This window comes from Stegodyphus dumicola, chromosome 7, assembly GCF_044657685.1.
Source record: "Stegodyphus dumicola isolate Sdum_Otavi_A_Nest chromosome 7, ASM4465768v1".
NCBI classification, from domain to species: domain Eukaryota; kingdom Metazoa; phylum Arthropoda; class Arachnida; order Araneae; family Eresidae; genus Stegodyphus; species Stegodyphus dumicola.
The window spans coordinates 161,571,066-161,584,766 of record NC_140774.1 but is presented as its reverse complement, the minus strand read 5'-3'; the positions used below and the strand labels follow the sequence as shown (position 1 = coordinate 161,584,766).

At 34.3% G+C, this 13,701-nt stretch overlaps 1 protein-coding gene across 4 annotated transcripts in view; it reads left to right on the top strand.

Annotated features, from left to right (window-relative positions):
• The window catches only part of LOC118204138 (putative fatty acyl-CoA reductase CG5065), a 160,979-nt gene that overhangs the window by 58,488 nt on the left and 88,790 nt on the right, over positions 1 to 13,701 (top strand). For 3 of the 4 annotated variants that reach the window (XM_085821002.1, XM_085821000.1, XM_085821003.1), the window contains exons 2-3: positions 12,263 to 12,370; positions 12,512 to 12,603. In XM_085821002.1, the coding sequence (XP_085677128.1) occupies positions 12,517 to 12,603 (87 nt within the window). In that variant the 5' untranslated portion in view covers positions 12,263 to 12,370; positions 12,512 to 12,516. Of the gene's footprint in view, positions 1 to 11,977; positions 12,024 to 12,262; positions 12,371 to 12,511; positions 12,604 to 13,701 lie in introns of those variants that run through there. The other variant, XM_085821001.1, reaches the window with a different exon arrangement.

Below are 13,701 nucleotides of genomic sequence, written 5' to 3'. Positions count from 1 at the left end.
GGTTTGAATTTTTTTTTTTAACTATACAGTGTTGTTACGTTTCAGATTGTTTACAATTTACATACTGTTGTGGATAAAATTATCTCCCAAATACTGTAATATTTGCTATCATTGCTGTTATCTCGCACATTTTTCTTTTTGTGTTTTACGTAGACATTGTTAATGTTTACATTAAGTTGTTTATCCATGATGGTGTGTATTTAGTCGTTCCATAATAAACTTTTTAAAGATAAATTAAGACGATTTTTTTAATGGTTAATCCGTATTCGTTTAGCTAGTAATTGATTGCATTAGGGTATGTTTTATTTCGCTTGTTTAATATGCAAGAGAATAGAATCTGATTCGAATTTTTCTGTAATTTTGAGTAATTGTTGAGACAGAATTAGTATTTTACTGATTCAAGAGATTTGAGATATGCATATGTTTGATTACTTTAAAACGTGCATATCACAATAATTTGGTTGTAACCGGTTGCGTTGCGGTAAATTTAGGTTTTGGTATATTCCCCCTATTTACTGCTTCAGTAAGGATTGATAACTGATTAAGGAGTACTAGGATTGAGTTTTTGACATCAGTGAGACAGAATTATCATTTACGTGGATTATCGGATTCACTAGAATGATGCTACAATTTTGTAAACATTTGTTAGAATACAAACCTCTTAACGAAACTCTTTCTGCCAAGAGTATACGAATACAAGTAATGACTGGAAACATAGTGGACGGTAAATTATGGAATATGCATGATTTATTATTTTAATCCATTTATGTTTTATAATCTAATTTCATAGCAGTTGCATGAAGACATCAAAGCTTGAATGTCCACCTTATCAAACATCTTTGAAGAGACTGTGAAAATTTATTAGTTCTCCACATCTTTGATACTGTAATGCCATATAAATTCCAAATATGTTGACTGGTCATCAAAATTAAAGTATAAAGACAGAAATAAAACGTAACTGAGATTTTATGAGAAATTATTAATAGAAATTTGTACAAAAGCATTAGTTAACATAAACTACAATGTTTGGCAGTTATTTGCAAAATATTGAAATTAAAACCAAATTTATAGAAATTGGAAAATGAAGGAAAAATTAAGTCACCTCTTGCAGAAAAAATCTTTAATATGGTGTATGTTTATCTCGGTCAAGTATGCATACCTCACATCTTGATTTCATAGACTTGTGGAATTGCACGTCATTTTTCTAATGTGCCTTGTTTAAGCTCCTGGAGGGGCCGAGGCAACGCCATCTCGAAAGAGACTATCTAGAAGGTGTTGGCCAAAAGAAGAATTTGGGGCCCTAAAATTCGGCGCCCTAAGGCATGCCATACTTGTTCAATCGCGTATAATTTGGGTGAATAAGGTGACCATTCTATTCGAATGATATCTCCTGTTTGCAAGTATTCTGACACCACATATGCTCGATGAGATCGAGCATTGTCATCCATTAGCAAAAACTCTGGGTAAACAGCACCCCTAAACAGTCTAACTTTGGGTTCCAGTACCTCGTCCACTCATCTCTAAGTGGTTACAGAACCCTTTTTAAAGATATTCACCTCAGTGCGGCCATTTGTCATGATTCCTCCTCAAACCATTAAACCGCGGTCGCAGAAACGGGATATTTCACGGTCAACGGAAGACAAGTTGCAAGTTCCTTCCTCTCTCCATATCAAAACACGTCTACAGTCACTGTTCAGGCTATATCTGGACTCGTCAGTAAACAATACTCCTTAGGCCTCAAATGATCCATAAATAATTAGTGAAAGCGAATGTGTAGCTGACTTAGCGAAATCGTAAACTGAATATCAATTAGTGTTTGCTTAGCTGTGATTGATCGGTTGCTTACCTTGTGTGATCGGGCTGGCAAAACAGAAAGGCTTGGTTTGACCATTTCAGGCAGTTTGCGAGGATTTGTCTTTGTTCGTAAGATGAAAACAATCACTATATGGACGAATCCATTTTAAATTTTAGGGTACTCGTTATCTGAACGCGTTGAAGCAGGGAAAAATTATGCGAATATTTTTACAGTTTTCAGAACCTGGCGCCCAAACTCTTTGTACAACATTTTCTTTCCCTATTATTAAGTTTAAGAATATTTAAGAGGTATTTAGACTAAAATATATGCTCTGTTTCCTATTAAATCAGCACAGTCTTATTATAAAGTCAAATATGCTTCCACAATGAAAGTTCGATAATTCAGCATTCAGTGGTATGCAGCTTCATTATAGCTAAATTGTTATGCAGCAAAATTCTATTGAAAAAAAATGTCACTAACTATTCTGAACTACTGAAATCAGTCCAATTTTTTTTTTTTTTTTTTTTTTTTCCAGTAGGTTTTTAATCACAGTTCCTGATAATGTTATTTTCTGAAGTCGCTTAAGGAAGCGAAAGAATTAGTCAGTCATGAAAAACCACCGCTGGTGAAAAATAGACAGTAAGGAAGAAGAACGTGTAACTAATGCGCTGCTGGCCATTAAAATTGTTAAACCATAAAGGCGGCATCCAAGAAGCATGAAATTTTCATGAAATATACTAATTGTTAGGATATGCAAAAGATTAGCATTCTAGCGCATATGAGTAACAGCAAATAGAAAGATTGCCCCTCCGGTTTTTGATTTGGAAATCGCATTTGAACATTGGTTGTTTGTGCAAATGACGTGTTATACATCGTGTAAGATGAGAACTCCTACAAGCCCATGCTGAAAATTTGACTGTTGCAAGATCGTGGCCTATCGGGACTGCTGTTTATCGTTCCTCGACATTGTTGCTCATGTTAGTGGGGATTTCTTGACTCTCATAACGCAAATATGAAATCGATAGGTCCAGGAGGGCTATAATTAGCTTCATGCAAGATCTTAGCAGCACTGGCGTACTAACACAAGAGAAGACATGTCGCTTCGGCCTTGTGGAATCATATGACGACGTCCTGTGCCCAAATCATTAACTTGGTCCATGGACAGGATAAGCGTCCGCACGGATAGTGCGATAACGTCTGCAGCACCGGGCACTGTCAGCACGGCGATTATTCTTGCTTCTTCCCATGAGGCTGCAACAGAGGGACGAGCTTACGGTGGTGCGACAACACTGGACGACTGTCTAAAGAAACGAAACAAGCACCATCTCGTTTTTTTAGACGAATCCTGGTTTTGTCGTGTACATCATCACGATAAACGTATCTGGGTGTTGAGGCATCGCAGAGAACGAACGTTGTCAATTTGCGTACGTCATCATCATTATGGGCCCGGCTCTTGGCGTGCTGGTATGGGGTACTATTGAGTGCATATCCTGGCTGTTGATCTGAACAGCTTAAACCCTTGGCCTTTTAAGGCCTACTTTAAGTCAAATCCAATAAAAAATTTCGAAATTTTTGTGTTAGTTAACCTGAGAGGTGTTTTTAAGGTATAGGGAAAGGAAAAACAAACTTTAGCGACTTGCAATAAATTATTTGAATAGAAAGCCAATTGAATTGTTGATTAGGCAGTAATATGGTTAAGTACAAATGAATTGGTGCCGAAAATACGTAATATACAGATAACTCAGAAAAGTGCGCAATAATAACCTAGTACAACATATATATATTTATTTTACACAATTGTTTGAAATAGCTTTATTATTCTGTTAAAGATGAGATCAATTCCTGGTTTCTTTCAGCTCTTGGGGACCAGCGGCCGAGCTGTAAAGTCGCTGAATACGCAGGTAGCCCTCGAGGTTTCGCCATAATCACATAAAATAAACCTTTCTGCATAAAGTTTCTTTATGTAGTCAAAAACTTTCCATGGAAGGACTGGAACGATGTCGATTGTCTGTGATTTACTGTGTAATTGGAATGAAAATCAGAGACTAAGTGTTCTATTGTTGTGTCGTGTATGTTTCTGCTAAACTGAGATTTCAGATGCTGAACTAAAAGTGCCTCTTTCTCAATTTTGGTGTAATGGATCCTTTGAGGGCCTTTCAGGGGGGAAATTTTATTGTTGTATTTCTTGTACTTGGACGTAGCTCTCCAAATATCGTCCATGGAGAGCGAATGTAGTTGTTAGTTCAGTCGAGTACATCCCGGTCACCTCTTATGTGCATAGCCGGTAGTGTGGTCAGCCGCCATTCCATTTTTGACATGCTAATGTAAGAGACTGTGCTCTATCTTTAAAGCCTGCGTTTTGCTGTCTTTCAACAAGATAAAGAACGACCGTATGTTGCCCGTGCTTGTCCTGATTTTGCATACGAAGGGTGTTTGAATGTTGTTTTGACCAGCACATTCTCTAGATTTCTCATTCATTGAGAAATGAACAGACTAAAGATTGCCAAGAGACTGTCACGTCACCACTCGCTAGCCATTACGATTAATGAATTCTGACATAGATCCGAAGCCGCATGGAATGGAGGTGCCAGAGGTGGCAACTCTGTGTGTTGCGTTCTGTGCGCTATATAACCTCAAGCCACCTACAAATTTAATTATGTCTGCCTCCCATTATACTGGATGTATACAGCAATAAGATTCTTCCATTTGCTTTCCTTTCTGGTGTAGCAATTTTAATGGCCAGCACTCTATTGTTTGAGTTAAGACTACCGAAGTTAAAGCATATTTGTAAAATTTACAGCGTTATTTACTATTAAGCACATTTGTGAAGTTAGCCTAATAACCCAAAGGAATGGAGAAGTAATGAATCTTTATATTCTTCTCAATGATCTTTTGACATAGACATGAACTTCGAATTTTTTTTTTTTTTTTTTTTTTTTTTTTTTTTCCAACTGCGGTACTATAGATTCCAAATAATGTGTATGTGTAAGTTTCGCTTGATGTTTTGTTTTCTTACACTAGATCAAATCACATTCGCAAAGTTATTTTTATTGCATTATAAGTGTATATGCGATAATTCGGCATTACCAAAACCCGAATTTTTCATATTACCGAATTTTTATGCTAATTGAAAGTAGTGCAAATGTCGTACTCGTAATTGTCAGAAACAATTTTCCAATAATTAGAACAGAAATGCGAGCACTAACCTCTATTTAAAGTGTCTATTTATGCAGCAATAAAATTGGCTTAATTTAATAGTAGGTTTTATTCATTCCGAAAGTCGCAATTTCAATATTAATTAAAAATTCGAAAATTTTGTATATTTTATTAAACTATGATATAACTACGGACATGGAGCATTTAAAATGTAAACTGCTCGTACTTATGTTTAGCTTATACAAGTAAAGTTAATTCAGCCAACTCATGATTTACTGTGGCCTTATTGAGAAGGCCGTGCCTAAAAAACGGTCTGCTTGTGCATCGCAGAATGGTGGAAAAATGGCTCTTAAAGACCACCAATATAAAAACTGAACTGTCTATGGAAAATGGAAAAGAATAAATCGTAAATCCTATTTTTAACTCTTTATTTCTAATGGTATTTTATGTCATTTTTTTAAAACTTTTATTTATTTGTTTTTCCTTTATTTTGAATACTGATTTAGTTTATGGAACCAAATGAACTTATACTCCAGATTAGTCTACTTGAAAGTGTAGGTAAATTGTTAATAGTATTTTTTAGTTTTTCTATTAATCATAATAAGGATTATTTTCCTTCCTTTTGTTTTATAAACTTCCCACAGATTAATCGTGATTTTCCTTTAACCGTGGATATAGTCTCCGGTGTTTTTGCGATAAATCGGGAGGTGATTCTAATCGAAAAAATGAAAGGCCCAAGCCTACGTTATTTTGCGTGTTTACCTCTCCCCAGCCGAGGTACTTTTCTAACCTCCTGGGGAGGGAGGGGAAAAAAAAAAAAAAAAAGAGGAAGACTTTTGATATGGAATAAACAAAAGTAAATAACTGTATCGAAGGAGAATAAAGTAAACAAACTCTAAGTAGGGCAATTTCCAGTCGTAGTAACAGCGCTTGTTGAGTTATCGGATTTCTAATGCCACCATTTAGAATTTTATCGCTTTAGTTTTTACGAATTTCTCGCCAAATTAGGCACTGATATTTCTGTAAGATTTTCATTTTGACATTGATCTTCTGAATAGTGTTTTTAAATATCCAAGTTAATATTGTTCTTTTAGTGATAGTTAAAAATCAAATACTGGAATTATGCATAAAACAAGTCGTAGTTGTGCGTTCAAGAATATTTGTCATGGTACCTATAGGTAAGGTAGGTATACATCTTGCAATGTGTCCGGACCATTACAGTAGTATAGATATTGGAAGAATAAAGGTACAAAGGAGGAGCTTCATTTTGTAATTACAGTGAACAAAATACCATTTAAGTATGGCATTTTCAAGAAATTCAGGGTACAAATCGTTGGTTACTTGGATGGTTAAAAACCTCTTAACTCTGATTATTCTATTTTATTAATGTAACGTATATCGATTTCACGGGAAATTGCGATTTAAAGAACTTAATGTTTAATATAGTGTGTGGGGTTCAAAAGATGAGAATACTGTAGAGTCATTAGATTACTGCGAAGCTAGAGTACATGAGAAATGAGCAGTGCCTTCGCCGGGACTCGAACCTGGACCTGTCGAATACGCGCCGAGTGTACTACCGTTACACCACAAAAGCATGTTGGAAGGAGGGAGAAAATATATAATCCCTCTTTTAAAGGGCGACTGAGGATTAGGGGACCTAATCGCCAAATCCTGTTGGCGACAAATTATTGTCCTCCACCCTTTTAGTTCGGACACCAATGTAGAGTCATTAGGTTATTGTGAAGCAGGAGTGCATGAAAAATGGGCAACGACCTCGCGGGAATTCGAACTTGAATCTCTGGAATACGCTCCGTGGGCGCTACCCTTACCCCACGAAGGCATCCTGGAAGGAAGGAGAAAATAGCTTATAATACATTATTTCTCACTTTGGGGAGCAGAGAAACCATTTTCGACCTCTATCTATTTCTTACGGTATGTCCGTAAACCGCTGTAAAATCCTGTTTATTTAAAAGTACACAGACATTTTATTCATTTCAAGCACTTTTGTATTTTTAAATGTATTGTTTAACATTTCCATACATTTGTTCATGATATATAATGAAGTGTAAACGGAATTCCATTTATGTATTAGTCCAGTTATCCGGTTATATATCTTATATCAAGGCCAGGTAAAAAGTAAGCCTATAGTTAATCTGTTGATGTATTTTTGAATTATTCATTGTTTAACTATCGCACTCGTTTAGATATGTTATACAGTGTAGTAAAACGCCAATTATCCAGACTCCGAGTATCTGTAATTCCAGTTATCCGGGTCGCTTAGTCATATTTCTAGGATCAGGAAAAATTTAGCTTGTCGGTCTCTTGACTTGCTTTTAATTTAGTCATTGTTTATATTTTTCATTCATTTGGGCATGATATATAGTGCAGTATTAATAGAACTCCAACTTCGGATTCTGATTATGTATTAGTCTAGTTATGCGGTTAGCTTGATCTTCTTGGGAGGCCAAGCAAAATTAAATTTGTTGTCAATGTGTTGACAAGTTTTTAATTTATTCATTGATTAGCTAGGTAAAATCTGTTTGGATATGATGTAGTGTAGTGTGGTAAAACATCAGTTATCCGGATTGTGGATGATCAGGAACTCCAGTTATCCAGATCGCTTGGTCTTCTATGTAAGCCAAGCAAAACTAAGTTTGTTAATCTGCTGATGAGTTTTTAACTTATTCCTTGATCTAGATAATATTAAAAGATAATGAATAGTGTACGGTATGTATATTTTTAAGGAGCTATTAAGTTGTATCAATTTAGATGAATGTTAATAATTTTCAGATTAACCTACCGATTTTGGCAAATATGTAGACTATATAGGTATATATGAATAATTTTTAGATCTACGGCAAATATGCAAAATACGTAAGTATTATTAATGAAAAGCAGCTAACTATTTTGTACAGGCTTACTGAGGGCGTGAACCACTGCTTAGCTATAATAGCCTAAAATAGAGATGGTTGCTTTTTGTCAATTCCTTCGGGTTTGAAAAATTTTCCTTTTCCAGTATATTGTGTCACTGCAGTCAGTTACTTGTTAACCTTGTACGTTGCGTGTTTCTTTGTACGTGATTTTTACTTCCTTGTACGAAGTAAAGGAAGTACCGTAATCGCGAAAAATTTCGCGTATTGTATTTCAACGAAAATATTCATTTTGATTGCTTTCGATTTCATTTGAACGATGTTTTTGCGTTACATCTGTATATGCTGACAGAATACAGGACTCTTTTTCCCAAAACGGGATTGTGAAATGGATTTAAAACAGATATTTTTCCGTGACGTCTGTATGTACCTTTGTATGTATCTCGCGTAGCTCAAAAATGAGTAGCCTCAGAACGTTGAAATTTTGGGGCTTCCCCTTTGGTTTGGTGTCTCGTTTTAATTAATTTAAATTCTATTTTTAATTGTAAAAGTTGTTTTTTAACGGTTTTTAAATCTATTTATTGTTTTACGTTTTTCTGTATTTTACAATATTTAATGAAGATGTTCTGACTTTTTACGTATTTTTTCCTTGCCGCGAAGTGAGAACTGAATTGATTGAATGAAAAAGATATCTCTAATGAAATTCGAAGAAATAAATTTAAATGAAATGCATAAAAAATGTGCATAATTTAATAGGCCGTACAAGGAAGTCATATGGTGTCCAAATGAGATTTTTATTTCCTTGTACGAAGTAAAGGAAGTATTGTAATCGCGAAAAATTTCGGGTATCATATTTCAACGGAAATATCCATTTCAGCCGTTCTGGAAACCATTTCAACGATGTTTTCGCGTAACATATGTTAGTACGCTCAGAATAAAAAACTGCTTTTGCCAGAAAGGATTGTAAATTAGATTTAAAATGGATTGAGAACAGATTTCTTTTTACCACGGGAGTCAAAGAAGACGGTCAACAGGACTTTGCTGTGGACCTACCGTGTTATTTTTTTTTTTTTGTCTCGTGGATGACGGATGTTGCTACTATGATGACTGCGTCTTGGTTTTTGGGTGGTACACGTACACCCATGTTTCATCGTTTGTGACCACGTTGTTCAGAAATTTTGGGTCATTGTTGGCATTGTCCAGCATGTTCTGTGCGATATCCAGACGCCATTGCATCTGCTGGATTGTTAGGAGCCTCGGTATAAGTTTCATGCTCAAATCCTTGTGCAACATTAAATGTACTGAATCGATGCTTACTTTTTTCTCGTTCATAATTTCATGCACTGTGATACGATGATCCTGCAAGACTAGAGTTCGCACTTGTTCAGCGCCATTGTCATTCCTGTTTGTTGAGGGCCTACTAGAACGTGATTCACTGTCCACCGATGTGCGGTCGTCTTTGAAGCGTTGTACTACTCCTTAATGAGAGAGGTGCTCATGGCGTCGTCTGCAAAAGCCTGCTGAATCTTTGGAATGGTGTCTGCTTGGGTATCGCCAAGCTTTTGGCAAAATTTGATGCAATATCGCTGCCAAAATGTTTTGGTCATTTTCCAACCGTTTCACAACACTGAAATCTGACGAAACTGTCACTACACGTATTCACTCGTTGGCCGACTTCGAGCAACTAACGCATTCCATGGACGGGGAAAAATTCACGAATGCGCAGTGTAAGATGTAGTGTCCTTCTACATCTTACACTGAAGTAAATCTCCGCGCTTCATTGGTTTACTCGAGAAAAAATAAACAATTAGGTTTGATACTTTTTGAACAGCGTATAAGATGTAAAAATATGAAGAGAATTATCAACAAGTTAACGAATTAAATAAGATCAAACTACTAGGTGAATTGGCAATAGTCCTTTAAATTCTTGATTAAAAAACCCCTAAAATGCATCTGCACCAACGTCACTCCTTCCCAGCAGCAACCGCAATGCGAAAACTCCTCAGCCGCTCTGCAGGATTAAAATACAGTAGTCAAACTTATAAAACTCCAGCCACGCTATATGCACTCTATTTCTATGTTCATGCTTGATTAACCCGTGTCTCTGCGCTTACCTGTATTTTCAATTCTTTTAAGATGCTATTGCTTATATAAAATTGTGGGGCGCGTTTAATCAGCAAGAAAAACTTTGTTTCTAAAATATTATTCCGGTTCAGAAATAAAACTAGATATTAATCTTCGTGATGGCTACTGTTCGTTGCAGCTGCGTCGTTATGTATTGTAATGCCGTCACCGTTCCACTCACGATTGTAAATTAATTTTAATCTTCTCTCATCGTACCATCTAAATTATATATATATATATATATATATATTAGCAGCTAAAAGCTACGACTTATATAGGAGTTTTTGGATTGTTGGGGAGCATAAACAAGTTGTTCTTTTAAGCAGTATAAAACTGATATGTGTTTAAAAGAATAAATTTTGATTTTAGCGCATACCAGATTTTCATTCAGTATTTGTATTGTATGCACAATTTTCACAGTACCTGAAAAGCGAAATTAGAGATTTGTAATCTCAATCAAAGATGTCATTTAAAAGAATAAATGACTTTTTCTTCTTCGATTTACGATGGTAACTTAAAATTTGCTACTTAATTTTGGAGCACCCTATCGGCTCCAAATTAAACGGCAAACACTGTTTTTCTGTTCCTTGCTGATTGAGTAGTTGATTGAATGGCTTCAGTACGTTAAAAATTAATCTCTATAGCCAAAACTAACTACGTAATCTTTGTTGAAATAAAATATTTCGGGCATTTGTATTAAGGACGTATTTGGCGTATTGGAAGAAAGGGAGACAAATTATTTGGACTTCTCAAATATCCGAGAGATTATGGTCCTAGTTATTTCGGATGTGTGGAGTTCTACTATAGTTATTTTTTCTCTAGTGGAAACCAAACTTTCTTTCAAAAAAAGTCTCTGTAAGTTGTCAATTGAGCGGGAAGTGATTGTAGTTTCGCGTGTCCATTTTTCTTATTGTTTTTAAGTAGCTGATCTGCTTTCGAATTTTTTTGGTTTTTCTTTGTTACTGAAAAGTTTGCTTATGCCACATTGACAGGAAATATTTTTTGAAAAGGCGTGCGATATTTTTTCTTTTGTAAGCACACAAAAGCTATTTTAGTGCAGTAGTGGCTTTACTTCTTTCGTTATTTTAACTCTGCCTCTAAATTAGAAACTGAAAGAGCCGTATGATGTAGCAAACTAGTATACAATGGATGATCCACTCCCGATTTACTTCCACGGTGTAGGGGCAATGTCTATGGAATATACTCTTTTTAATTTACCTTTATTTTCAAGCAGTTTAATCTGGAGAACGAGTAATTATGTAAATTAAATCGGTATTTAAAACAAAAAGAACATACCATGAATAACGGAAGAATGAAGATTATTATAAATGAAGACATTTTAATTGTAGATGGTGTATTTATGAAAGAAAAATATTTACGAAAGTAGTTGAACAGTGTCATTGAGTTCAAATATATATATATATATATAATTTATTTACTAAATATTGATATATATATATATATATATATATATATATATATATATATAAATCAAGAAGACGCATAAAAATGTCTGTTTCAACTTTTCTTCTTTTGGCAGAGTTGATTTGACTGGCGTAGTCTGCTATCACTACTATTACTAATAATTTTTCCTTCGTTCTGCAATAAGCACATTTAACTATTTTTTCTTGACAGTTCCGATTAATCGGGAATTGACTGTACTTTGATTTTTGCTTTTAAGCTAAGATTCTTCATCATCCCATCTATAGCAAATTTCAATGAACAGAACTTTTTATTTATTTATTCATGGAAAGATGATATTTCACGATGCAAATTAACCATTTTTAAGGTAGAACGTGGCATTAACTTTTCGCCGGGTCATATGAATAGATTACTAAATATTTTGAATGACATTGCTGATTGTATCATCGGAAAAAAATCCGAGGTAAAAGTTCAAGAGCGTCATCGACAGTTCTTTATCGAAGTTTCAGAAATCTTCCAATATCGTTACTGTCTTTTCTGAGCTTGCAACTCTGTTAAAAGAAAGGGAAAATGATCATGAAGTCCAAAGTTCAAATTCTAATAACGTCATCGGGTTTCAATCTTCCTCCTTTTGTACCTGAGTTGAAGGAAAGGAGGCAAGGCATTCTGTATTTCCTTTGTAAATTTTGTATATGTAATAAGAGTAATTTTGAAATGTATTGTTCTGAGAGTTAAACTTACTTAAAAAGAAATCTTAAAAAAAATTTTTTTTCTCTTTGTTTTTCTTAACTTTCATTTCTCCTCGTTCCATTTATTTTACTTGCATATTTCAGATTGTCATAATTAAAATATCAATTTTTATTTCAGAAAATAATTTTTTTTTTCTTTTTTATAGTGAAGAAAATGGAACTCATCTTTTTAATATCTCGAAGCTTTTGCATGTTTAATTGAAATTCTCAAAGGCCATCCATTTGAAATATTATAATTAATTTTTTGAAAGTTGGTAAGTAAATTATTTTAATTCTTATCTTTATTCAGTGTATATATATATCAACAAAATTTTAAACTATTTGCAAATTTTCTGTAAATATTTTAAACAATTAATATACATTTTGTGTTATATGTTTTAAATTTTATTATTTAGACATCATGGCAGAAGAAAAGCTTTCTCCAGTGGCCAAATTTTATGGAGATAGAAGCATTCTTATTACAGGTGCTACAGGGTTTATGGGAAAGGTAAATGATTTATTTAAATTTCATTAAGTAGCAGGGTATAATGTTCATGAGTTTTTCAGCATCAGTATTGAACATCGGACTCAATATTATGTAATTAATCGAACTAATTGTAGAATGATCTTTATTCACACATACATTCCTTTTAGTATCCAATAATTGTAATCATTAATAATATTTTTAACAATATTATGCTACAGTGATGTGATATGCCTTTTATGAGAGATAAAGTGCTTTTGAATTTAGATTCCATATTTAGTTTGGGTGATTTTAATTGCAATGTGTCTTTGCAGAGATAATTAAAATATGTTTATCTGAAAAGGTGTTGTGACTGTTAGACATTTCAGGCTAGGAGCATAATAATTCAACTATGCCTCCTCGTAAGAATGTTACAATGTTCCTCCTGAGAAACTAGAGTTAGGAAAAAAGGGTGATAGACCCTTCTTTCCTCATAACTCCAAGTTATTTTTTTTAATAAAAAACTTGGAGTACAAGGTGAAGTACAAGGTGGTGGTGGAGGGTGGACTGACAGGGTTTTTTTTTTTTTTTAATAAAAACTGAACTAAATGGGAAGTCATAGGCCAAGGCATACTCCATACCTGACCTATGAGTATTTATATGTCTTTGGCCAATCATTTGTCAATTTGCTTTAGTTATTATTTGGCTAAATATGGAGATATGAAGTAATAACATTATCTTCATGAATTTTTGACAGGCTGTGAAAATGTAGATAGTTAATATAGGGTAATTAATAAAGGTTTTATAGTTTTTTTTTTTTTTTTTTTTGCGTTTATTTTGCCTAAAGAAGTAAAGAAACTTTTTATTTTACATTTGATTGATGTAAAGCAAGGATGTCAAACTCGCGGCCCACAACAAATATTTTTGCGGCACGGCCAATATATCGGCAAATAATAATATATAATAATAAAATAACATATCGACGAAGAAAAAAATTAAATGTTTACTGCTAAGTAATTAACGATAATTTATTCAGTGTTGTTAGATTACTCACAGCGAGCTGACACACACACTACTTAAATTACAAATGCGTGTGAGTAGCTTGCGTTCAGCTACCTTTGGCTTTTGGGGGACACATGCACT